This window comes from Dipodomys merriami, unplaced genomic scaffold, assembly GCF_024711535.1.
Source record: "Dipodomys merriami isolate MVZ:Mamm:240054 unplaced genomic scaffold, mDipMer1.0.p SCAF_3, whole genome shotgun sequence".
Classification (NCBI taxonomy): Eukaryota; Metazoa; Chordata; class Mammalia; order Rodentia; family Heteromyidae; genus Dipodomys; species Dipodomys merriami.
The window spans coordinates 952,667-978,435 of record NW_027204492.1 but is presented as its reverse complement, the minus strand read 5'-3'; the positions used below and the strand labels follow the sequence as shown (position 1 = coordinate 978,435).

General features: G+C 41.6%; 1 protein-coding gene and 1 pseudogene across 1 annotated transcript; one reads left to right on the top strand and one right to left on the bottom strand.

Annotated features, from left to right (window-relative positions):
* Window positions 1-7,002: 7,002 nt before the first annotated feature.
* Window positions 7,003-7,364, bottom strand: LOC138839284 (mitochondrial import inner membrane translocase subunit TIM14 pseudogene; annotated as a pseudogene).
* Window positions 7,365-13,583: 6,219 nt separating this feature from the next.
* Window positions 13,584-14,522, top strand: LOC138839280 (olfactory receptor 10Q1-like). The gene has a single exon (XM_070038849.1). The coding sequence runs from the start codon at window positions 13,584-13,586 to the stop codon at window positions 14,520-14,522; it is 939 nt and encodes a 312-aa protein (XP_069894950.1).
* The last annotated feature ends 11,247 nt before the right edge of the window (window positions 14,523-25,769 follow it).

The window sequence follows — 25,769 nt, the reverse complement described above, 5'->3', positions numbered from 1 at the left end:
GCCACGAATTGTAATTAGGTGGAATAAATCCTAGGAAATATGAACTACATGATAACCAAATGAAATAATGAAAACTGTTTGACACAAGAATAAATATGGGGGGCTGGGAAGGTGGCTCAGTGGTAGAATGCTTGCCTTGCAAGCCTGAGGCCCTGGGTTCGATTCCTCAGCACCACATAAGCAAAAAGAAAAAAGCCGGAAGTGGCGCTGTGGCTCAAGTGGTAGAGCACTAGCCTTGAGCTGAAGAGCTGAGGGACAGTGCTCAGGCCCAGAGTTCAGGCCCCACGACCGGACCCAAAAAAAAAAAAAAAAAAAAAAAAAAAAAAAAAAAAAAAGAATAAATATGGAAGTTGCTCAGCTTATTTCATTATTCTATTTCAATGTAGTTCAGTTATCTTCACTTGTTTCAACTTCACTCTTCCCAAAATTTCTCAAACGAGTACCTATTTCCTTACAGTCCCCACTTACTGCAGTCCTAAACGCTATGGTCAGGCTTGTGCCTACCATCCCTTTCCATCTGCTGTCACTGAGGCTATACGGACGTCCATAATTAGAAATCTACCTTGAAGTCTGATTCCTTATGTAATCGACCTATCAGTAGCATTGAATCACCACCTTCCCATTTCTCCCTTGACTTCCAAAGCACTACACATTTTTGGTATCAGTTTTTGATCTATTTTAACTTGATTTCCGTACAGGGTGAGAGATAATAAGGTCTAGTTTCAGTCTTCTACATGTGAACCTCTAGTTCCATCTAGCACTATTAATTACAGAACTTTCCTTTTTATCCATGTAGGTTTTCGTATCTTTGTCAAGAATTAGATGGTAGGTTTATTTCTGGGTGCTCCATTCTTTTGGTTGACATATATGTCTTTATGCCAATGTCATGCTATTCATTACCATGGCTCTGTAGTATATTTTGAAAACAGACTTTTGGTACTTAGAACAATGCTCTGCTTGATCACTTTTTGAATATTAAAAGTCTTTCATATGAAATTTAAGATGGTGTTTACTAGTTCTAGACTTATTGGTAATTAATGGGTATTGTATTGAATGTGTAGATTGCTTCTGATAATATACACATTTTAATCGTTAATTCTGCTAATTTATAAACATGGGAAGCCTCTTCAAATGCCCTTTTAAAGTTTTTGTTCTGTGCTTTATAATTAATGTTCATTGTGAGGTCATTCACCTCATTGGTTGGTTTTATTTCCTTTCCTTCTTTCCTATCTTCCTTCTTATATTCCTTCTTTCCTTCCCTCCCCCCCTCTTTCCTTCCTTCCATCTGTCCTTCTTTCCTTTCTTCAATTTTTTTTTTCAGTGCTAGAACCAAAACTAGGGCCTTGAACACGCAATTTCTCCTAGAGTGATATTTTTAATCCTTTTATAGTGGTGTGTGTGTGTGTGTGTGTGTGTGTGTGTGTGTGTGTTGAGTGCCAGTCCTGGGGCTTGAATTCAGGGCCTGTGCACTGTCCCTGTTCCTTTTTGTTCAAGGCCAGTGCTCTAACATTTAAGCTACAGCTGTTTTTTGGTGATTAATAGGAGATCAGGGCTGGGAAGGTGGCTCAGTGGTAGAGTGCTTGTCTTGCATGCATAAGGCCCTGGGTTTGATTCTTCAGCACCACATAAGCAGAAAAAGCCAGAAGTGATGTTGTGGCTCAAGTGGTAGAGCGCTAGCCTTGATCTGAAGAGATGAGGGACAGCGCCCATGTTCAGAGTTCAGGCCCCACGACTGGCAAAAAAAATCCCTAGAGATCCGTCTTTTGAACTTTCCTGCCTGGGCTGGCTTTGAACCACTATCCTCAGATCTCAACCTCCTCAGTAGCTAGGATTATAGGTATGAGCCACTGGTGCCCAGCTCCTAATTCATGTTTAAGTTGTTTTCAGGATATTGTGAATAGAATTTTAATGAATTCATTCTCTGTAGAGTTTGTTTTGTTTTGTTTTGTTTTTGGGTCCGGTCGTGGGGCCTGAACTCTGGGCCTGGGTGCTGTCCCTCAGCTCTTAAGCTCAAGGCTAGCCCTCTAGCACTTGAGCCACAGTGCCACTTCCGGCTTTTTTCTTTTTGCTTATGTGGTGCTGAGGAATCGAACCCAGGGCCTCATGCATGCAAGGCAAGCGTTCTACCACTAAGCCACCTTCCCAGCCCATTCTCTGTAGAGTTTGATTTTATATTCTGCCAGCTTGCTAATTGTGTTTATCACACCTATACATATTTTGGTGGAGTCATTAGGATATTGTAAGTATATTATCATATCATCTGTAACTATGGGTGATTTTATTCACGCCTTTTATATTGGTTTCACATTTGTTTATTATTTATTTATTTTTGTTTATTTTCCATCCTGGGGCTTGTTTGAACTCTGGGCCTGGGTGCTGTCCCTGAGATTCTTTTTCTCGGTGCTCTACCATTTGGGTCACAGTACCACTTCCCTATTTATTTTTATCTTACTCATCTAGCTAAAATATCAAGTTCTATATTGAATAATACAATAAGGCTGTTTATTTGAGATGTCTGTATACATGTACACACACAGTTAGCCTCTTATCCTTTTTGCTATGCCTCAGAGATTCTGGTAAGTTGCTTTTTCATTTTCACTAGATTCTAGGAATTAAAAATTCCCTGCTTATTTCTTTGATGATTCAGTTCATTAAACAGTATATTGTTCATTCTCCACATGTTTGACTATTTTCTTGAGTTTTACTGTTAATTTTTATTCCATTGTATTCTGACAGAAGATGGGAATTATTTTATTTTCAGTCCGTTAATGCCAGCTTTGTGTCCTAAAGTTATGATTTTCCTTGGAACAAGTTTCTTCTGAGAAAGATGTGTATTTTACATTTGCTAGATGAACTATTATGTAGAAGTTTGTTAAGTACATTTGGGTCCACAGTGTTATTTAATTCAGAAGTTTGTGGATTTTTGTCTGGATGACTTATTTATTTGTGAGAGTGAGATATTGAATTCTCCAACTACTGTGATGATGTCTAACTGTGCTTATAAGTCCAGTAAAGTTTGTTTATAAAATGGAGTACCCTAGAGTTTATGTTTGTTAATAATTGTTATCCTCTCTTGATGGATTATTTCGTTTATTAATATGAAGAGCCCAGAAGTGGCACTGTGGCTCAAGTGGTACAGTGCTTGCCTTGAGCTGAAATGCTGAGGGACAGTGCTCAGGCCAGAGTTCAAGCCCAACGACTGAGGAAAAAAAATGAACAAACCTTTTTTGGCTCCTTTGACTCATTGATTTGAAGTCTCTTACAAGATATGAGTATAGTTACTCTTGTATGATTTTAAGGTCCATTTCTTGGAAATAAATATTTTTATCCTTTCACACTATGCCAATGTTCATGTCTTTCAGGGAGATTCATTTCTTATAGGCAAAAAGTGGTTGGATCTTGTTTTTTAAATTCAACTAATATTTTTTCTTTTGAATGCAAAATTGAAGCCATTAATATTTAGTGTTAATAATAAAAGATATGTAGTACTTCCTGTCAATTTGCTATTTTTTTTTTTGCTGGTCCTGGGAGCTTGAACTCGGGCCTGGGCACTGTCCCTGATTCTCTTTGTGCTCAAGGCTAGTGCTCTACCACTTGAACCACAGCACCATTTCCAGCTCTTTCTGAGTAGTTTATTGGAGATGAGTCTCATGGACTCTTCTACCCAGGCTGGCTTCGAACAGCCTGGATTGAGTAGCTAGGATTGCTGGCATGAGCATGTACACGCATGTGCCTGGAAATCTACTTTTTATGTGCTATTCTTTCCCAACCCCCAAATTGCTAATCTACTGATCTAGTGGGATTTATTCTTTTCTGTGTTTTCCTGGATGCACTTACCTTCATTTAAGCATCTTCTGAAGTGCTGGTTTACGGGTCATGAATTCTATGAAAGGTATTTATTTCTCCTACAATTATGCACTATTCTAGGTTGACAGTTATTTTCTTGGAGGGCTTAGAATATATAATTCCATGCCATCCTTGCTTTAAGTTTGTCTTGAAAAATGTGCTGTTATTTGGATAGGTTTGCCTCTGTATATGACTTGTTGCTTTGCTCTTGTAGCTGTCAAAATTGTTCCTTTGAACTGTATAGTGTTTTGACTATAATATGACCAGGATTGTGTCTTTTCTAATTTTTCCAGTTTGGTGTCATTAAGACCTTTTTTACTTGGATGATTGTGTCTTTCTCAAGACTGGAGGAATTTTCTTCTATTATTTTATTGAGTACATTTCCTATGCCTTTAGCTTATATCTCTTCTCTTTGTATATCCATAATTCATAGGTTTGGTCTTTTGATGGTGTGTTAGAGATCTTTCATATTCCACTCATATTTGCTTCTAGTAGTGTTTCTTCATCTTTGATCTGTTTTATTTTATTTATTTTTTGTCGGTCGTGGGGCTTGAACTCAGGGCCTCTCCCTGAGCTCTTTAGCTCAAGGCTAGCACACTGCCTCTTGGGCCACAGCACCACTTCAGGTTTTCTAGAAGTTTTTTGTAGATAAGAGTCTCAAGGACTTCCCTGCCCGGACTGGCTTTGAACCTTGATCCTCAGATCTCAGCCTCCTGAGAAGCTAGGATTACAGGTGTGAGCCACATGCGCCTGGCTTTATATTTGATATAATTCTTCTACTTTATCTATGAGCTCTGATACTCTATTCTCAACTTCCTTCATCCTTTCAACTGATTTTTTTTTCAACTGAGTTTTTAAAAAGTATTATTGAGATTTTTCAGGACTTCAATTGGATTTTCTTCAGGATTTTTAGAACTTTATTGACTTCCTCCTTCATATTATGCATAGTCTTCCTTATTTCATTTTGTTGTTTATCTGAATTCTTTTTGAGATCATTCAATTATTTATTTCTTCTTTGAAGTTATTCAGATTTTTGTATGTCATTCTTATCATTGCTGTTTGAGTTCCTTTTTTTCTGAAAATTTATCCCTTACTATTATTTAAATCCTTAATTGTGGAATTGTTGACTTAGAAGAAATATTTGGTTTATTTTTTCATTTATTTGTATTTTTACATTGGTATTTCTATATCCAAGGCTAAGTCATTGTTTGGAATTTTTAATTGCCTGTAGTCTTCAGTTGAAATAATGCTGATGTTCAAGGAGGACTGCATAGTTGCTGGATTGAGGTGCTGTTTCTCCATGGAACTGGGGAGTGTGGCTCAGTAGCCAAGAATCTGTCCAGTGATTAGATAACTGGGCCTGATTCCCAGAACTCTTCTGATCAAGGTAAACTAGCTGGAGTCTCTTGGAGAAAGTTCAGTTGTCTGCATTTGGGCTGCTTTCAGTGTAGAGGCTTTTATTTTTTGGGTACTTGAGGTTGTTGATGGCTTCATGGCCTTTATAGTCTGTGGGCTAGGCAGGTTCACACTAGCTCCACATACTCACAGATTTTATCTCCAAGGGCACAAGTGTCCAAGCCTCTGGATAATCTCCAGATATATTAAAGAGTAGGAGAAGTACATAGGGTACAGAGTTCTGCACCAGATGGGGGAAAACTGATAGATCTTGTCACTTTGCTTGCTTGCTTGCTGGTCTCCATGCTTGTAACTTCTATCCAGTAGTTCACTTCCCTTTGTGGAAGAGAAGGCATCTGTGATATATGTTTCCGAGGATCTGGATTTGGGCCTGGGCACTCTGTCTTGTCAGAAAAGATACTCTAAAATGTGTTCCCAAGGGTGGGTCTCAGTGATTTTGGGCTCTGTGCCAGCAATTCACCTCCCTGTGGTGGTGGTGGTGGGACTGTGAGTGTCATGGGATTTGGAGGATCTAGATGCAGGACTCTGACACACAGCATACAACAATATATCCAGGAGGTGCTGGAGGCTGGATATGAACCAACCACAGATCTCTGGTATTTTCATAGGATCTTCAGTCTATGGGACTTGCTCCTGGCCAAGGAGGATAGGGTTCCTGATCACAACGGAACCCTTCACTGCTGGTGGAGCTCCCCACTGATTGAAATTATCCACAGGACCATGCCAGAGCATCCCTCTTCTACCCCACTCTCTCTCACCTTGACCACTTCTGATATCTATCTTCCACTTAGATTCTGATAGGGCATTTCAAGATGCATCAACTGTGAATGTTCCTTGTTTTTAGATCTCCAGAGTATCACAGTCTCAAAAAATAGACCCTCTCTCAAGATGATGCCTTGCCATTATTCTCTCATCACTGAGATCAGCCTTTCTCATCAGAGCAGTCATTGTTTCATAAATCCCCTGCCCTGAGTTTAAATCTTATGGTAGTTGTGGGATTATCTTGTAACTAGAATTGCCATATCCACCTGAGCCATCTGACTTACCTTGTGATATTGTCTTCAGTTTCTGCTTCCTGAAAGTTGGGGGAGTGCTTGGAATTATTTTCTATTGTCTTTGTTGTCTTGATTTCTCTACGCCTTTCTGCTATCCTTTGAGTTTTATTTTTTTATCAGTTCTGATGCTCTTCTTTTCTTTTTCTCTTCAGGATATAGTCTCTCATGATTGGACTCTCCTCATTCACCAAGTCAAAATGGTATATATCTTTAACCTAGCATTTTGCTCTTATTCTTTCTCTCTCTCTCTCTTTTTCTTTTTAGAATTTCTGCCTCTTTATTATTCTCTCATAGTTTAGATCATTTTTATTAATTCATTAATGTATTTATATCTTCCTTAAAATTATAGATCATTAAAAAATCTTTTGGGCTTGGTACTGATGCCTCACTCCTATAATCGTAGCTTCTGAGTAGACTGAGATCTGGTGCTCATTGTTCAAGGCTGCCTCGTGCAAAAAAGTTCACTAGAACTTCATCTCCAAAATAAGCAGCAAAAAGCAATGCTGAAGGTATGGCTCAAGTGGTAGAGTGTTAGCCTAACAACCATAAGGTCCTGAGTTCAAACTCTAGTACCATGAAAAAAAATCCCACCAACTGTCTTTTGGATGAACACCAATTTTTTTTACTTCTAATAACTTTATATTCAGAGCATTTTATTATAAAAAGTGGGTACTCATAAATTTATATGAACTTAAAATTCATCATACATTTATTTCATTTTTTTAGCTTGACCTTCTAGTAAATCTTTAGCTTCATTGATTTTGGCTGCTATGTAAGGAGATCCTCCTTTGGGTGATTTAAGAGCATAATTTGTTGATGAGCATCTCTTATCTTTCCTTTATTAGCAGAAGGGCTTCCACCTAGTTTTAATGCTGCTTCCTGTTTTGTCATTTGGGGTTCAAGTCCACCTCTGTAGTAGCCACTAGTGAAGGCATTGAAAACTAGTTTTACTTGAGGCTCCATATGTTTCATGGCTTGTAAAACATAACGGCCCGACAATCCTGCAGCAGCAATGGTCAGCCCAACTGTTACCACTGTACTGGCCATGGCTCCCCTGCCTCCATTGGGAGTATTTCTCATCCCTATCCCAAGGCCTAGGCCTTCACCACAAGCACAGCTGGGCAACCTTGAGCTCTGTCCCAGGAGCCTAGCAGAATACCTGAACACCAAATTTATGCCTATAATTCTAGCTATTTCAGAGGCTGAGATTAGGAAGATTACAGTTTGAAGCTAGTCCAGGTATACACATGAAATACCTTTTCTCTCTCTCTGTCTCTGTGTGTGTGTGTCCTGGTCTTGGGGCTTAAACTCAGGGTCTAGGCACTGTCTTTGAGCTTTTGTTCTCAAGACTAATACCAGTTGAGCCACAGCTCCACTTCTGGCTTTTTTGGTGGTTAATCAAGGATAAGAGTCTCACAGAATTCCTTGCCTGTGCTGGATTTGAACTGCAATCCTCATATCTCAGCTTCCTGAATACCTAGGATTATAGGCATGAACCACTGATGAGATGCTATCCCCAAATAACCAGTGTAAAAAGGGCTGGAGGCATGACTCAGGCAGGTAAAGCATTTGCCAAGCAAGCAGGAGGCCTTGAGTTCAAATCAACACAGTCTGTACTTTGGGGACAAGCTCTAGGAATCAGGTGATTAACTAGCCACAGCCACATGCTTTCTATCATCACAAAGATTTCTCTATGAACTGTGTCAAAGTCGCAGTGATTTCCATAGGTCCACACTGTGTCTTAGGGAGGCTACATTCTGAGCGAAACAAGAGAAGAGGCTTGTTGAGTCTCAGAGATATAAAAACACAGAGGCTTCTGAGAACCCACACATTAAGTTCAGATAATATGACCCTTCTGAAGATGGCTCCCAGTAATGGTACCTGATGAATATGCAAGCAAGTTCAGGTTCCTCTTGTCCAGTGGCAGCTCAGTATCCAGATCCCAAGCATACTTAGACTGAGCGTTTGGTACGTGATGGATTCTTTGTTTGTGGAGATTGCCAAGATTGTCTCTTTCCTCTTGCTACTTCATCACTGAATGGTCTGTGCTAAGACTCTGCTTCTCTTACAGTTCTAATATATAGTATTTTGTAGCTTTACCTGGTTTATACATAACTGTATTGTCAAATTCTAGCATTTTCTCATACCACCTTACCTTACTATAGAGCTGCACATCTGTTTGGTTCAATCCTCTGAATACATAGGAGTGGGATCAGTATCTCTAATCACTTTATTCCTCATCTTTCTGTGTCTGTCTTGTTTGTAACATACTGATCAGCGCTAACTTCTTTCTCAACAGATCAGACAAATGGACAGCAATTTAAAATGTGCAAACCAGGAACAATATTGGGAAATGAAGGGAGGGTTCAGATGACTAGGTAATCTGCTCTCCCTTTACTAATGTAAAGGGAGAGCGGCTTACTGAGCTGCTATGTCAGTCTTATACTCCATGCTCCAGAGATGCATGTGAATTATGAAACTCTTAGGGAACTAGGGGCCCAGATTCCACATAACTCGAATACCCATTCCAGAACTGAGAGCACAGAGGGTAGAGAGGAAACACAGAAGTTCATGGAGAAGACATTTTATGTATTTACCAGTGAACCTTCAGTAGGTCATTTCCTTACTCATAGGTTGATTTTCCATGCCATGTTCTTCCTTTCTAGTGTCTCTTTTTTTGATGGCCTAGGATGTGACTTGCCTTGAGGGTATGTTGGCAACGAGGCAATTTCTTTTCATCTGCTCATTATGGTAATAACACCTACCTTCCCAAAGTCTCCATTGACTGTTACATCTTGAGCTCCATGAGCTTGTACTTTGTATGAACATTCTGGAAACTGTATTTCCAACATTTCTTCCTAACTTTCTCATTGTCCAGAACTGCCTGACCAATTGCAGAAGGGTTTTCTAACTTTTAGTGACTGTTAGAGACACAGAGTCCAAAGGATCTTTTATAATAGGAGAATTTTCTGAGTATTCCACACATGAACTGTCACCTTTAAATCTGAGAGTTACTGGTCATGCTTTCCAGTATTAAAAATAGAAAATTCAATATTAAAAATAAAAATAGTGCTGGAGGAGTGGCTTAGTGATAAAGCATCTATCTAGCAAATGCAAGGCCCTGAGTTTGAACTCTGATACTGCAAAAAAAAAAAGGAGATGTAGAAGAAACTTGTCTTCAGAGAAAAGGAATAATTCAACAGACCCACAGTGATGAAAGGAAAGAATGAAGTCCTGATGGTGTTTTAGTCGATCCCAGCACCAGTCCTGTCTTGGGTATCAAGGGTTCAATCACTGTCCCCAACTTAATATTCATATGTTACAAAGGTTTACTGTGCTAGTTGGAATTGGTTTGTGCTACTTTTGACCAACTGAATCCTGTGTTCTTACCAAATCTTACAGAAGAAGAATTGTGCCTACTTACATTGGGAGTTGAGAGGGTTTCTATTGGACACTATGTGTTCTAGTTTTTCAGATAAGGTTAAGAGAGACAGAACAAATTTAGACTCTGTGGTTCTACTTTGTGAGTTAAAATACTTAGTTGAATGTGAGCAGCACAGGACATTTGCACTAGAATGGCTGTTTTAGAGATTCTTTTGGACTTCTGGAAAGAGCTGAACTCGTCTCATCCTTCTGGGATATGGTGCATTGAATTGTGTCTCATCTCAGAAGATCTGAATAGCTCCTGTGAATATGACCCTGCAAATATGACCATTGTTGGGAAATAGTCAGCAGACATAGACAAGATAAGGTTATTAGTATAGGCCCTTCCTATTTATTCCTCAAAACTCCCAGTTTCAATGCTTTGCAAATTGTTTAGTAATTGGAGTGCACCAAATACAAGAATATTTTTTTCATTTCTTAGCATGTACTTCTGCTTGCCAGAGTAAACTGCGCATCTTCCTTCATAGCAAGGCACACCTCATGCCTGGCAGTGAGTTCTGAACCAATTGAGATATACCACAAACATGTCAACATACGGAGAAACTAAACTAGCTTTATAGAGTGTGGCTGGTTGGTGGGTACAGCTTGTTGCAGGAGCCAAGTGGATTTGTCAATTCCTTACATGCCCCCTGTTCTAGGCCTGAAACTACTTATTGGAAGGATATGTGGAGTGTATGATGTAAAGTCATATCTGTAACACTGCTGACTTCCGCTCAGCCAAGTAGAAATGGAAAGAAAAAGAAACCAATCCCTCCATACTCAAAACTTTTGACAAATTAACCACCTGACCAAGAAATGTGAATCAACTGCATATTTAATCACATCTTCATGGAACATCTGCTTCCTAGAGGAAACTAGGAAGAGAAGAGGTACTCCAGACCACACATAAAACATTTCATAGGTTTTCTTGTGCCTCTTGACCCATTGAACTTAACTATTTAAATCAATGGTATATTTGCAGCCACAACTTTACCCTTTATCACCCTAAGTGATTCCTAACCACTATTGCCTGAAGTATTCATGAGAGGTGCTGCAGAAAGATCACATGACAGCCGTTAGGGGCTCTAATAATAACAGTCCAATCTATAGTATGTCCCAAATATGAATTCACTTCCACAAGGAATTTCCTACGGAGACAAATTAAAACTCAAATATTCCTTGCGAGTTCAAGTTCAAAAATTAGAGAATCACCAAATCAGTGTTTTGATCTTGTGAGGTCGATTTGAAAGAAATTGAAATCTGTGTACATTCTCTCAAACCTTCCCTATGCTCAGTGTTAGTTACAGATTCTAGATCATTTGTGGGGGTCAGGGTTCTGTTAATCATAACCATTATCCATAGGAATGGATGTTGTTCATTCTGTGCTTCATTCGCACTGCTTCAAAACATTTAGGATTTTGCAAAAGCAGCAATTCTCATTGAATTGCCTTTTTTTCCAAAGGGCTAAGTATATTATATATGTATATGTATATGTATATGTATATGTGTGTGTGTGTGTGTGTGTGTGTGTGTGTGTGTGTGTGTGTGTGTGTGTGCAAACACTTTATTATAGCAGTAACCATTCAAAGAGATCACAGGAGAGGGTTGTTGGCATGGGCCAGGTTCAGTCAGGGGTCACATGACTAATCTAAGTTTACATTTGAAGACTCTTCCTTTCTACTCTCCACTTTGAGCCCCTTGTTGAGGTATTCACATTGAAGTAGTACCAGCAGCCACTAAAGTGACCCATTGCGAGAGTGTCCCACTCTTTATGAGCCCATGCTCTCAGCTTCTAGGCAAGAACTCTTCGGGCTGCTGTAGGTTTCTGCTGTCTGCTGGCTTATTTTAGGAAGACTCAATGATTTTGTAATCAACCCTGTAATTCTCACACACAGGGCAAGATTACATCATGGGACTTTTCCCAAAACTTGTTCCACATGCGCCTAGAACACTAAAGCTCCCATTGCTTTTGTCTTTACTAAAGTACAAAGACATTTAGTTTTAGGAACTGTGGACAAGGGAAGAGAGAGGAATGAGGAAAATGGCAGTAGAGTAACCAGAAAAGTACTTGTGCCCATCTTGCAAAATTGTCAGCGCCTCTGACAGTGCAGGCAGAGGCAGAAACTACTGGAATTATTCAAGAGGATTGTGTGTGAAACGAAGTTCAAATAGGTTTAGGTCCATGTTTCTTTCTCCTTGCTGATGACTAGAAGTCTGAACTGTGCTGCTCCTCCAAAGGGTGAAAGCTTCCAAGATCTAACAATAGTTTCTCCTGATTATTAGGCAGGTTAAATAGATGAGTAGTACCATCTTCAAGGTTATTTACTACATCATTCAATAAAGTAAGCTATTTTGTTGAACTTAAGTTTGCAGATCCAAAAGGGAAGCCCTGGGAACCCCCTGATCCATTCTAGTCATTCTAGTTATTGCTCAGAACCACAAAATCTGAGTGGGATGGAGGCAAAGGCACTCAAGAGGCCTCTGGTCTCAGATGCCCATTGCCCACCTTTAACCTCTTCCCAGCAGGGTTTGATCACTAGATTTAACCTGAACCGAACATGTGAGTTTTGCTGCTCGAATCAGCGGGAAGTCCATTCATACAGAGATAATTACATAGTGTTGGCAGATCTGCCTTAACATCATAAAAGAAAACAATAGCCATTGGAGTTTGAGTTTAGCTCTGTGACCTGGGGAAGGCATTCCCCTTGGGTACATCCTGGGCCGACTTTCTTTCTGACCTCTCTGAGGACTGGGTCCTGCCTCTGCCACTATTTAAAGCAAGTTACAGTCTGTAAGCAACTCCTTTAATGACACACCCTTCAGCAGAGCCATTAGCAACACTGTGAGGACTGTTCCCTACGGTCCAGACCGGCTGGAGAGCCACTGTCTGGGTTCTGTGAAGATGTTCTGTTGGATCTAAGCCACTCACCTCCTCCAATGCCACCTTGAACATGGGCTCTTCATACATCTTGGGTTCTCGAACAGTACCTGGCGGCAGTAGACTATCTGATAAAGCTACTCCCCAAGTTTCTGATTCAGGCATGGATGTAGCCTTCTCAGGTAACGCTCCACTTCCTCTGTACAGGTGTGTGGGGACACGAAAAAAGAACAGCAGAGGACACTTGATTACTGCTCTGTGCTCCACCCTGACATGTACTTCTGTAGCATGGAGTATAACAAAAGGAAATGGCAAACCACTTAAACAGCAAAGTAACAAGAAATTGATTGAATTTATTTTTACTATGTTTTATTTACATATTGCCATTTTGTGTTACTAATATTAATAAATTATAATTAATTAAATTGTAATGTGTCCATACTAAACAAAACTGTAGTGAAAAAGAATAAAATAAACTTTTATGAGATGACTGAAAATCTCTCCCAGACATATGATTAAGGGACACATTACTACAATTAGGGTAATCAGCTTGTATGCTATGATCCCATTTAATATTTTAATGTGTGAATATGCATGATGTATTTTAGTGTGTGTGTGTGTGTGTGTGTGTGTGTGTGTGTGTGTGTGTGTGTGTGTGTTTTGAGACAGTCTCTCTGTAGCAAAGGATATACTAGAACTCACTATGTAGTAAAGACTGGCCTCAGATTTACGATTTTCCTGCCCCATCAGGCCAAATGTGTTAAGAATGACTCTCTCTGGAAAGTGTGGGGGAAGGAATATGAATTTTCACTTCTTTTTATTTTTTGTGTTTTTTCAGTGGTTTCAAGGTTTAGGGCCAATACAAGAAAAACGATCCCTATATCTCTGCAGCACTGATGGGAGAAGAGAAACATGACCCAGAAAAAGGTCTTTTCTGCTCAGGAGCTCTTAAAAGAAAATATAGGATGGGCCCTTGGATAAGAAACCACACCTTAAGCTTTGAGTTTATTATCTTGGGTTTTGGGGACCTGGCTGAGCTACAGATCTTCTTTTTTGGACTCTTTCTAGTCATGCATCTCATCACTCTAGCGGGGCACACGACGATTGTGCTCATTACCCTCATTGACAGCTGCCTCCAGACCCCCATGTATTTCTTCCTCCGGAACCTGTCCATCATTGAAATTTGCTACATATTAGTCATTGTCCCCAACATGTTGGCCAATTTTCTGTCCAGGAACCAGAAGATGCCGTTTGTGGGCTGTGCCCTGCAAATGCATCTCTTCATTGCCTTGGGTGGGGCAGAGTGTTTCCTCCTAACTGCAATGGCCTACGACCGCTTCGTGGCCATCTGCAACCCCCTGCGCTACACCCTCCTCATCACCAGGATCTTCTGCCTGCAGATGTTGGGTGTGGCCTGTGTCAGTGGCTTTGCATTGTCCCTCACCCTCACCACACTGATATTCCTCTTGCCCTTTTGTCAGTCCCATGTGATAAACCACTTCTTCTGTGACATCCCTGCTGTGCTCTATTTGGCCTGCTCAGACACGCGGGCCAATGAGATTGCCGTTTTCCTTGTTTGCATGCTCATCCTGTTGATTCCTTTTTTGCTGATCCTCTTTTCCTATGGATTCATTATCACTGCTATCCTCAAAATCCGCTCTGCAGAGGGCAGGAGCAAGGCCTTTTCCACCTGTGCTGGCCATCTTCTTGTCTCTGTTCTGCATTATGGCTGTGCAATATTCATTTACATACGCCCCAAGTCCTGCTACACCCCAGAACAGGATAAAATTGTGTCCTTAATCTACACCAACGTAACTCCTATGCTCTACCCTATGATCTACAGTCTGAGAAACAAGGAAGTCAAGGGTGCCCTCAGGAGACTCTTGGCAAGCCACAACCAATGAGGCAGCATCCCAACACAGGTTGGAGTGGAAGGCCTGGCCTAACAGGACTAGCCAGTTCATTTTTAACAACCTGCAGTCGTCCCACAGCACAGATGGTGGCTCCAAATTGCCATCTGAGGGGTTTCCATGGCTACAAGTAGATGTGGAACTGTCTGCCCCGGAGGCTGGCAGTACTGAAGCTTTTGTGGTTGTTCTGTTTCCTCACGGACAATTCCACTCATCCTCTGGAGCAATGTCAGACACAAACCAAAAGTATGAGATGATCCAAACACAACTTCTCTGACCAAAGAGCCAGGATGCCTAAATGATAAGAATCTCACACATACAAATTGTGTAAAGAGGTGGAAAGCCATCATTTCAGAAACTACATTCCTGCACCACCAGAAAATAATGTAGATCTAATTTGAGATCCAACAATGCAAAAAGAAACTTCGGTACTAGCTCAGCAAGTAGTGCTGGGGCCTGAGGCCTGCCCTCACCAAACTCCACTCACACCTTCATCCTCAGTAGGGCATTACAAGAGCTGCCTTACTCCCACTGGGAGTAAGGGGTCAATTCCCTCCTCATCCTTCAAATCTCAGCAAAAGGGCCATTTGCTGTTAAAAGTGCATGCAGACTGCGTGTTCCTGACTCAGCAGGCTGAATGATGTTCCCCTGGTCTCCCATATGTACTTGTGTAGCATTAAGTGCTGAACTGGTTTGCGTGCCTCTCTGAGCAGCGTGAAGACCCCTTGAAGGTGAGAAGTATGATTTATCATTTGCACTTCAGCATCTAACACATAACAAGTTCCCAACAAGTAGTCATTGAACTGAATTGTGAGTTCCAGTGAGCTTTGGCATAGTGATACCTTCAGTTGCTAATGGAATAAAAACTTAATATCCTATCTGACTGAGGCTTTTATAGTTCTAGTATAAACGTCAGGTACACTGATCATGAGAGAACATTCTCTGACCCAACTGCTACCCCAAAGACTGGACTAAATGCTTCCCTTCACCACAGCAATTAGCAGAAAATATTTGTATTTCTGCGTTAGTGTTTGGTGTTGTCAGATAATTGCTCCACCACTTGAACCATCTTCCCAATCCTCACTTTTCCTTCCCATAATTCATTTTTCAGGTAGGGTCCTGTGCTTTTTGCAAATTATTATCTTCCTACCTGTGCCTTCCATGTTGTTGGGACTCTAGGAATGCACCCCCATGCTCTGCTATTTTTTAATTTTATTTTTATTTATTTTATTTCATTTTATTTTATTTTTTTGGGTCCGGTCATGGGGCCTGAACTCTGGGCCTGGGCGCTGTCCTTCAGCTCTTCAGCTCAAGGCTAGTGCTCTACCACTTGAGCCACAGTGCCACTTCCAGCTTTTTTCTTTTTGCTTATGTGGTGCTGAGGAATCGAACCCAGGGCCTCAGGCATGCAAAGCAAGCGCTCTACCACTGAGCCACCTTCCCAGCCCCTCTGCTACTTTTTTTGAGACAAAATCTCACTGTTTTTTTGCCCAGGCTGGCCTCAAGCTACAATCTACTCATATGTGCCTCCTGCCTAGCTGAGATTACAGATGTGTATCCTCACACCTAGGTTAGCAGAAAATACTTCTGGAATGAATGAGAACTTCCAGCATATCACATACGGGACTTGTCAATGGGAATATAGAAAAGTTTAAGACAAGCTCTCATTCCTCAAAGAGCTCACAAACCAGTCTGGGGTAATAGGCACTAAAAATTCATTTGAACATGAGTATTACTGGCTATTTATCCATAGAAAGGGGTAAATCATTGCTACCACTAAATCTAGGAACACTCATATGCTGTTAGAACAATCAGGAAGAAATGAACCTGGAGCCTTAATGGATCATTCATTGAGCAAATAAAGACCAAGACCACTTCCTAGAGTTTATGTTCAACCAGCAGCTCATTTCCTTATGAATTGAACTAAGAAAGTATTTGTGCTTCAAATGAGGCATAGAATGAAAAAAAATCCATAAACACCAGCTATTTCCAACCTTGCCTGCTCTTTCTAATTTTCTTCTCCTTCCACTCTGCCACCATGCCCACGCAATGACCTTGTCCTCCAAGCCAGCAGAGCTCTGCTCTTCAATGGAAGTGAGACTGTGAAGGGCAGGAACCATGCGGGTTTGTAGGGAAAATAGTGCTGAATCCCGGCTAATGTAATGCCCCTTCTCAGCAGGCCACCACTGAGTTGTTCTGTGTACTGAGGGTAGGTGCCAGACTGCAGCAAAATGAAATTTCTGGTGAGGATAAGAATGGAGTACACCCAAATGTTTGTTTGTTCTCTAGGTCTTGTTTGCTTTCCCCCATCTCTCTGCTGAATACCACATAAACTTAGAAGTTCACAAAAATAGAAATTTGCTAGGTGGGGGTATGATGGGAAATGGGAAGGGATTTCTATGAGTGAAGCTGCCCTTAAGCTTCAAAATGCACTGTAAGTAACATTGAATAAACGTATTTAATTTTTGAACTGGACTTGTGAGAGTCTTTCCTTCACGTATGTGCCTCATTCCAATTCATAGATAGTCACGTAGTTTACATCTTCCTGGGAAAGTCCATAACAGAGACATGAGAGACCCAAAGATGAGACAGGGGAAATACTGGGGTGGCCATCTTTTTCTATGTGGCACATCATTTTGTTGAGTGTGGTATGCCGCAGGAGCACAGGGATACCCTGTAAATACCCAACTGACCAAAGTGTCCACTGCAGTCCCTGAGAATAGTTTGTATGGGATGAAATTGCAAAAGAGCTTTGGCTGAGGTTGCATGAACCCTGCTGTTGGTGAGACTGATTTATATGCATGGAGCTAACTGCTCACTTGAATGACAAACTCCAGCTGGAAAGAGATATGCAAATAGAATCCTCTACTGTAGCTCCTAACTAAGCAGGAAAATTAGATAAGAGGGGCCCTGTGGAGAAAACAAGGGCTCTGGGTCCAGCCTGCCACTGCTGGGCCCAGTGCTGATTTTCCTGTCCAGCCTAAGACCCCGGTATTCCAGAAAAAGTAGCCTTTTGCTGTCTTCCATGTTCTCCTAGAGGAACAGTTGCATTTTGTGTCCAAAAACTTAGCTGTAATTATATGGTTAACATATAAAGATTTTGGACTCCATGTATTTTCTCTCCCTTCTGCTTTTTTGCTTATACTAACATCATTTTTGTTTCTCAAGGTCATTTGGATGTTTTGTTATCTTAGGCTGCTCTATTGGAATGGAACATTCTGTAACTCTTAGATTCATGTGAGATCAAGAGGAAAATCACAAGAGTTCTTTTGAAATCTAAGAGATAGTAGAGTGTGCATAAGACTTGCAATAAATAAGAATCAGTATTATTTAGCTATGTGTGGACAAATGACTTTGATTTCATTCTGTCATTCTGTATTTTATATTCATTTCTCTTTTAATAGAGTGCTATATTTATTTTGTTATACTACTTTGTTTAATAATCATATTGTCAGTATAAAATGTTATGATAAAGAAAGAAGCATGACAGAAAGGAATCAGAAAGCAAGAAACAAAGTAAAGAAAGTTATGAGTAATCAGGTATGGTGGTTTATACCTGTAATGATAGGTACTTGGGAGGCTGAGATTGGGATGACTGTGGTTTGAGGCCAGCCTGGGTAAAAATTCTGTGATATCCCTTTGCAACACAAAAAGCTTGACTTGGTGATCACACTAGTCACCCCAGCTTTTATGGGAAGCATAAGTAGGGGGATTGCAGTCTAGGACACCCCAGGAAAAAAAGCAAGCCCCTATTTAAAAATAACCAAGGTAAAAAAGCTGGATGGCTCAAGTGATAGAGTACCTGCCTAACGAGCACAAGGCCTGGAGTTCAAACTGCTTAAAAAGAAAAAAAGAGAAATTTTTAATAAAACTCTTTCTGCATAAGAAGATTCTGTAAAAAAAAAAAAAAAAAGGAAAGGAGGGCTGGGAAGGTGGCTCAGTGGTAGAGCGCTTGCCTTGCACTCATGAGGCCCTGGGTTGGATTCCTCAGCACCACATAAGCAGAAAAAGCCAGAAGTGGCGCTATGACTCAAGTGGTAGAGCGCTAGCCTTGAGCTGAAGAGCTGAGGGACAGCGCCCAGGCCCAGAGTTCAGGCCTCAGAACTGACAAAAAAAAAAAAAAAAAAAAGGAAAGGAAAGGAAAAACTCTAATAAACAAAATTCATAATCTCAACATTAAAAAAGAAAAGATTTTGTACAGTAAAATAAGATTCTGTCCTAAAATTAAAAAAGAAGAATGAAAGAAAACGGGGCACAGGCAAAAAGTTAAAAGTGGTTTTCAGAAGGAATGTGTCATGCTGGCTTTCTATGGGGTTACAATCAGTGAGAAACTCAGGGCCATCTTGTTAAGGTTTTAGAAGGCTCTGAAGCCTTCCAGCAGTTCACCCAGGCAGAAGAGGTCAAATAAGTCCATGTCATAACTATGTGCCCTCCCCTCCTCTGCAAAAGAAACAGGATCTCATGGGGTGGGGTGGGAATTCTCCTAGAAGCTCTTGGCAGGATGGCCAAGGTTGCCTGCAAGTGAGGGTCATACAGGATTACCAGAAACCCCATATTGAACTGTGAGTGTTGGTCCGGTCCCTTACTAAAGCAGACCACATGGATACAGGTGGACACTGGGAGCAGTGAGCATTCTAAATTTATGACAATTTTTCCAAACATATTGGGCAATGGATAGCTACACGTGAGTCTGGAGAGAGAACAGTACAAGCACAAAATAGCAATTTATCTTGCGGGTAGGTGCTAATCTTCCCCAGGATTACAGATTGTACTTCTCCTCTGTAAGAAGAGATACTGGGGTGGATGTGCTTCTGAGACACCCCTTATATGCCACATTCAGAGAATTTCTTCTGAGGTAATGACATATGATTAAAAGAAATGGGAGCTGGTGAAGCTTTCTGCCCACATACATTGGTTAATACCAAATAGTATGGTCTTCCTGAGGGTAAGAACTATGGTCTGGCATAAAGGAATTAGAAAAGTTAGAAATCATTTGCCTTGCCCAAAGTCTGTTAATCAGCCTGTTATGGCCAGTAATGAAGCCAGATGTCTCCTGGAGAAAGACTGTGGATTATAGTGAGCTAAATATTTGTAGTGTTTCCTATCCATGTGGCTTTCCAAAATTTCTGTCCTGACTGAACAACTTATACAAGTGGTGCCATCTTATCAGGCTGTTTCAGATCTTGGTATTTTTTTTTTTTTGGGTCCGGTCCTGGGGCCTGAACTCTGGGCCTGGGTGCTGTCCCTCAGCTCTTCAGCTCAAGGCTACCACTCTACCACTTGAGCCACAGCGCCACTTCTGGCTTTTTCTGCTTATGTGGTGCTGAGGAATCGAACCCAGGGCTTCATCCATGCAAGGCAAGCGCTCTACCACTGAGCCACCTTCCCAGCCCCATGTTTTTAAGTATTCCTTCTGTCATCAAATTTACAGTCATGTGGAAACAATGTACCTTAATCTCAACTCCCCCAAAGGTTAACCACATAGTCCTGCGATTGGTATTTCTGTTCATCCACTGTAAGAATGATTTTTTTAAAGTTGTGGATGTAGGGCCGTTTCAGGGTTACTTGTTCAGCTACTTGTTTTTATTACATAAATGATACCATGATGACCTCTAAGTGTCTTTCAGACTTAGAAAGATCATCGGGATGGGTGATGTTGTCAGACACTTTGTATTCATATACTCTTTTGTAGAATGGGAACTTCTTTGTACAACTACTTAAAGATAATAAAAAAATGAAAAAAAGAAAGATCCATCTAGAGGAAATGTAATGATAATTGAAGGGACAGACGGGAGAGCAATCTCCATAAGGGCCAAGATGCCACATGTGTTAAATTTGGAGGAGGCTTATGGTTTCATAAGACATGAATGATACTTGTAAAGGTTATTCAGAATATTTTGCAGTTGTCTCTGTATCAAGTAATAGGAAGCAACTCCAGGTGTTTCTAGGACTCTTGGAGTGATATACCCTGTTCAAATTGCTCTTCCCTTAAATAATCTCATGGAAAGGTAGTGATATGAGGATTGTGGCAGAAAGATTCAAGGGGATTTCAAGCAAGCTGAGATTCTTGTGAAGTTGGCCACATAGTTGTACACTCCAATTTCTCCACATCCATTGGTTTTTGAGGTTACCCAGAACCTTGGGAGATATATTTGGAAGGCTATGGCAGAAATGATCTGATCCAGCAGTTCAAATAGGGTCCCAGTCACAGAAAGGGGTGGAAGCCCAATATGCTGGTACAGCCATTACTAGCCATATATAAGCCTTTTGACGGTGCCACTTCCTGAGGTAGCACAAGACCAGACGGTAAGGAATACTTACATCAGCATGGATTCTATGACAAACATCAGGCAGGCCATATTGGGACCAGTATCCTCCCATACTGAGCTATCCCTAGTGACTGAACCAATAGTCAGTCCATATATATGATGCTAGAAGGGTCAGGGGCCATCTGTCTAAGTACCGTGCACTAAGGGATTGCGCCACCGGAGCTCCGTGTGTCAGGGGCCATCTGTGAAGATGCTTCGTACACTGATGTCCTAACTGGGGTGCTGCAATGAATACAGATACTTTTTGTTTGGAGAGAGCACAAGAAAGAGCAGCCAATCAAATGGACTGTGTGGGAGCACTGGCAACTGCTTGATAGACAATTGTGTGGGCAACAGATGGAAAAACACAAAAGAATCAGAGTTCCTAATAGTCTTTTATATGGCCAACCACAGCCTACTAACCTCCCCCTCTATAACCAGGAGATGAGCCCCCAACATCTGAGGAAGCTTCCCACTGGGTATGGAAGAAATGATGGTACAAGTGGGGGGCAAAGGCTCTGAGCATTCACATAAAGCATTGTGACATTTTATATGCTTTACAAACAAGTAAAACTTGTTCCTGCCTAAGGTGTTGAAGCATGGTTACAATAGCCAGATAGCTATACAAGTGAATGCGTCCAGTGAGGGGTTGGCCAGTGGATTTGTAGGGCTCATGAACACTTGTGAGGGATGAAAACATGTTGTCACTTGTGTGGATACCGTCACAGGCACCCTAAAAGACTTCTCCTGTAAATGGACCACTGGAGACTTTACTATTAAAGGTTTCACCAAGTTATGGGTATCCACAAAGGATTACAGTGATAGGGCCCCCATTTCATAAACACTTATGTGCAAAACTGGGCTTTTTTTCACCTGCTGTACAATTTCATTGGAGCTGCTTTGATTGAGAATAAAGATAATTAAAACTACAGCTAACGAATTTCAATGAAGTCGCCCTGCATGGGTAAGAAAATGCATTTCCACAAGTCATATGCTATTAAATGTGACCCCTCGTGCCAGAACGTGCCAGAAGTAGATGATTTCACTACGGCTTGTTGACCAAGTAGACGCCTGGCCACCGTCCCCCAGCCACTTAGGCTATTACTACTGCAGTTGCTTGCATGCCAGAACTGGATGGTAAATCCCTGTCACTGAAGACATCACATGCCCCAGTCATAAGATACAGATAAAGCATGTTGGGAAGGAAATGGGAGCGTGTTCCTTACTAGCTAGCATTTTAGTGATGAATAGTAAGTACCATGCAGGCTTCCAGGGGAGAACTGTCTCCAACAAAACTGCTTGGTCAAAGCTCTGTACAGATGACCATATAAGATGGTGCTAAGCGAGATGAACCCCAAGACAGGGACACAAGAGGTTTTATCTTTCTTGCTGTTTTTTTTTTTTTTTTTTTTTTTTTATTTTTGGTTGGTCGTGGAGCCTGAACTCTGGGCCTGGGCGCTGTCCCTCAGCTCTTCAGCTCAAGGCGAGCGCTCTACCACTTGACCCACAGCGCCACTTCCTCTTGCTGTTGTTTTTTAATGTACTTATGATGTACTATGTGATTTTTGTTGTTTCTTTTGTATGCTCTTCCCCCATGGTATAACCCATTTGCACAGTGTTTGATTCCGGTGCCCTGCATCTTGTAGATACATTTTTCTAATTTAGGGGGAGGAAGGGAAATAACAAAATGCTGAAACAAGAATACAGGTTGATCCACTGTAACAATGAGATGTACAAGACACTGTTGAAAATGAGATTACAACTTTGGCAGGGGGAGGGGGGAGGAGGGAGGAGTTGGGGAGGTGGGGAAGGAAGGGATGGTAGGGGAAAAACAAAGGTGGAGGAAACAGTGCTCGATAGGAAACGTACTCATTACCTTACTCATGTAACTGTAACGCCTCTGTACCGTATCTTTACAATAAGAAAAGATATATTAAAAGCTTGGCCCTACATGGGTCACTATCAGCATTCCATGCAGGATGCGTATGCAGCGCAACAGTAGTACAGCTGGTATGGGTGCAAGCAGCCATATTCCAACTGGATCTTAGGCCTACTCCATGACAGCAGAATTTCCCTTCCTGTGACAACGTTTACTGACACCTTGAACATTTCTGATAAGGACAAGGATAAGGTACATCCAAACATATAGTTCTTCTCTACGAATAGTTTGCTTCTGCCCTCTGCTGGGCATTTTATAAAGAAGGAATTTAGTGGTCTCTTAACTTGAAAGTTGGGTAGTGAGGACTTCGGTGAGTTCAACTCCCCATAAACTGGCCAAGGCTCAAACTCTTGATCAACTCATTTGCTGTTTAATCTGGATTTTTTTTGGTCTATGTGTGCCATCCCATGAGGAGGGTTGGCTTTTCTTTTCTATCTCTTTAGAAAAGTCACACAACAGGGCTCTTTTTCCTCATGCCCAGCCCTGCCTGTTCTTGTTCTTAGATCAGTAACAAGGCCATGAAAGTCACTGAGAGCAGATGGCAACCAGAGGCTCTGTTTGGGAGCTTACAACCCAATACAGAAGCTAGATTAGAAAAAGCCTGGTGTTGAGGCTAAGGGGAGAGAGGTAGATGAGTGAAGGGTGGGAGGGGAGAAGAATGCAATGAAGAATTCATTGTATATGGCAGGACCGGTCACACTTCCCGGGGTTGTGGCAAGGACGGTGTGAGATGGTAAATGGAGCATGATGCATGGTCCAAGGACCCACCTCTCTGAGGTTTAACCATAGTTTAGGGCAGCTGGGCAGCTCTGCACTGTGTCCCTTCATGCTACCTTCCTCTTAAGAGTGGGGCAGTTTGCAGCCTGGGTTAGTCTCGGCAAGGGGACCTCATCATGAGGTCTTCGTGGGAAACTTAAATAGTGATTTCGGGCACAGTAAAGTTGAAGTTGTATGTAAATCAAACCCATAGAACTCTCGAGAAAGAAAAGGCAAACATAGGTCCCATGGTTTCCCTTATTTGCAATAACCAGTGTATGTCTGAGTCAAGCAGAAAAGGTCAGATAAGGCGATGTTAGGGAAATGAACCCTAAGATATGTATTCAAATTTTTTTTCTTTCAGGTGATTGTTTCTAACACATTTATAAGATGATTTCTTTGTTGCTTTGTATGTCCCTCCCCCACGGTATAACCCCTGCTTTCACTGTATTTGATGTTGGTATAATTTGTGGAGGGGAAGGGAAAAAAAAACAAATCATTTAAATAGGGATACAGGTGGACCCATTGCAACAATGAGATGTACAAGTCGTTATGTGGAAAACGAACTTTACAACTTTGGTGGGGGGATATGGGAAGGGATGGGAAGGGGAAACAAAGGAGGAGGCTACAATGCTTGATAAGAAATGTACTCATTATCTTGCCCATGTAATTGTAACCCCTCTGTACAGTATTTTCACGAGAAAAAAAAAGGAAGAAAAGGCAAATGGGAGTAAGAGCAAGAGAGAAACAGCTGCTCACACCCACCCTACTTCCACCTCACCTGAGCCTTGTTCTGCAGGGACCTGCAATGCCCTGTGGTATGCAGCAGCACTTGGCACTTGAACAAAACAGACGGGTGCTTCTCCTTCTGTCATCCCAACAATCATTAGCTCTCGCTGCTTATATCATTAACTCCTCCTCTACTTTCAGAAGAAATCAACAACACATTCATAATTACTAAAGATGTATAAAGAAGGAGAGATTTTTTCTTATGCAAATGTAACCCCTCTGCACATCATATTTATCATAACAATAAAATCATTTTCTCTGCTTTTTGTGTAGATATGTAATTTTCATAACAAGTTTTCGAAGGTAAAGATGACTACACAAAAGCAGAGAAAATGATTTTTTTGTGTGTTAATGCAGTGCAGTGGCTTCTGCAAACCCCTGTTCTCACATGCATGCACACACAGGCATGCATGCACACATATGTACATGGACTTTCAGGGAGGACAGACAAGGAAGGAGTCAGGCTATTCCCAAGTAGTGGAGTCAAAGGACAGAGGAAGGGGAGGCCCCAGTCAGCCCGAGACAAGACATAGATTGCACTGTGGGGTACAAATAGAAAAGACACTATTAGAAAAGCCACCACTTATGAAACTGGAACTCCTGTCTACATCACCTTCATAAAAATAATTTAAAACATAAAAAATAAATAAAGCCATCAGTGGAAAATGCCCTCCCAGTCCAAAGGGCAGTGGCTGGAGAACCAGTTGAGCGTCTCTACGCAGAATGAGCTCCCTGTTCCCAAACAGCTAAGTCCTGGTCCATTGTCACTGTCCCCAGTTGGAAGAAGGATGAGGAAGGGAGCTTCAGAGAAGATTAAGGATACCAGATGCCCAGAGGTTTGCAACCAGGCTCCATGCCCCCAATTCTAGGGGCCACAAGAGCCCTCAAGAGGCCCAAGGTTGGGGCTGGGAAGGTGGCTCAGTGGTAGAGTGCTTGCCTCGCATGCATGAGTCCCTGGGTTCAATTCCTCAGCACCACATAAACAGAAAAAGCTGGAAGTGGTACTGTAACTCAAGTGGTAGAGTGCTAGCCTTGAGCTGAAGAGCTGAGGGACAGCGCCCAGGCCCAGAATTCAAGCCCCACCACCAACAAATAAAAGAGGCCCAAGGTCTTCAATGACCTTCAAGGAAAAGAGCAAGGCCAGGTGGACCAGTCCTGTTAGGCAAGACAAGTCTTTCACCTGCGTCCAGGCCTATGCCAGTTCCATCCTCCTCCCAATAGGGAGAGCCTCCACCCCCAACCCCCCACCACCTAGCCCAAATCTCTAGGGAAGAGACCCAGACACCTGCATAGGATAGAGGAGATGCTGTTCATCATGTAGGTGAGATAATGCCAAGTTGGCTTGTGTTACCTAGGGAGAGTGGAGAGGACATAGTTAAGGGAATTGACTATCTATAAGGTGAGATGCTATGTGCATGTCACCAAAACAGAATTCAAAAGGAGGAGAAG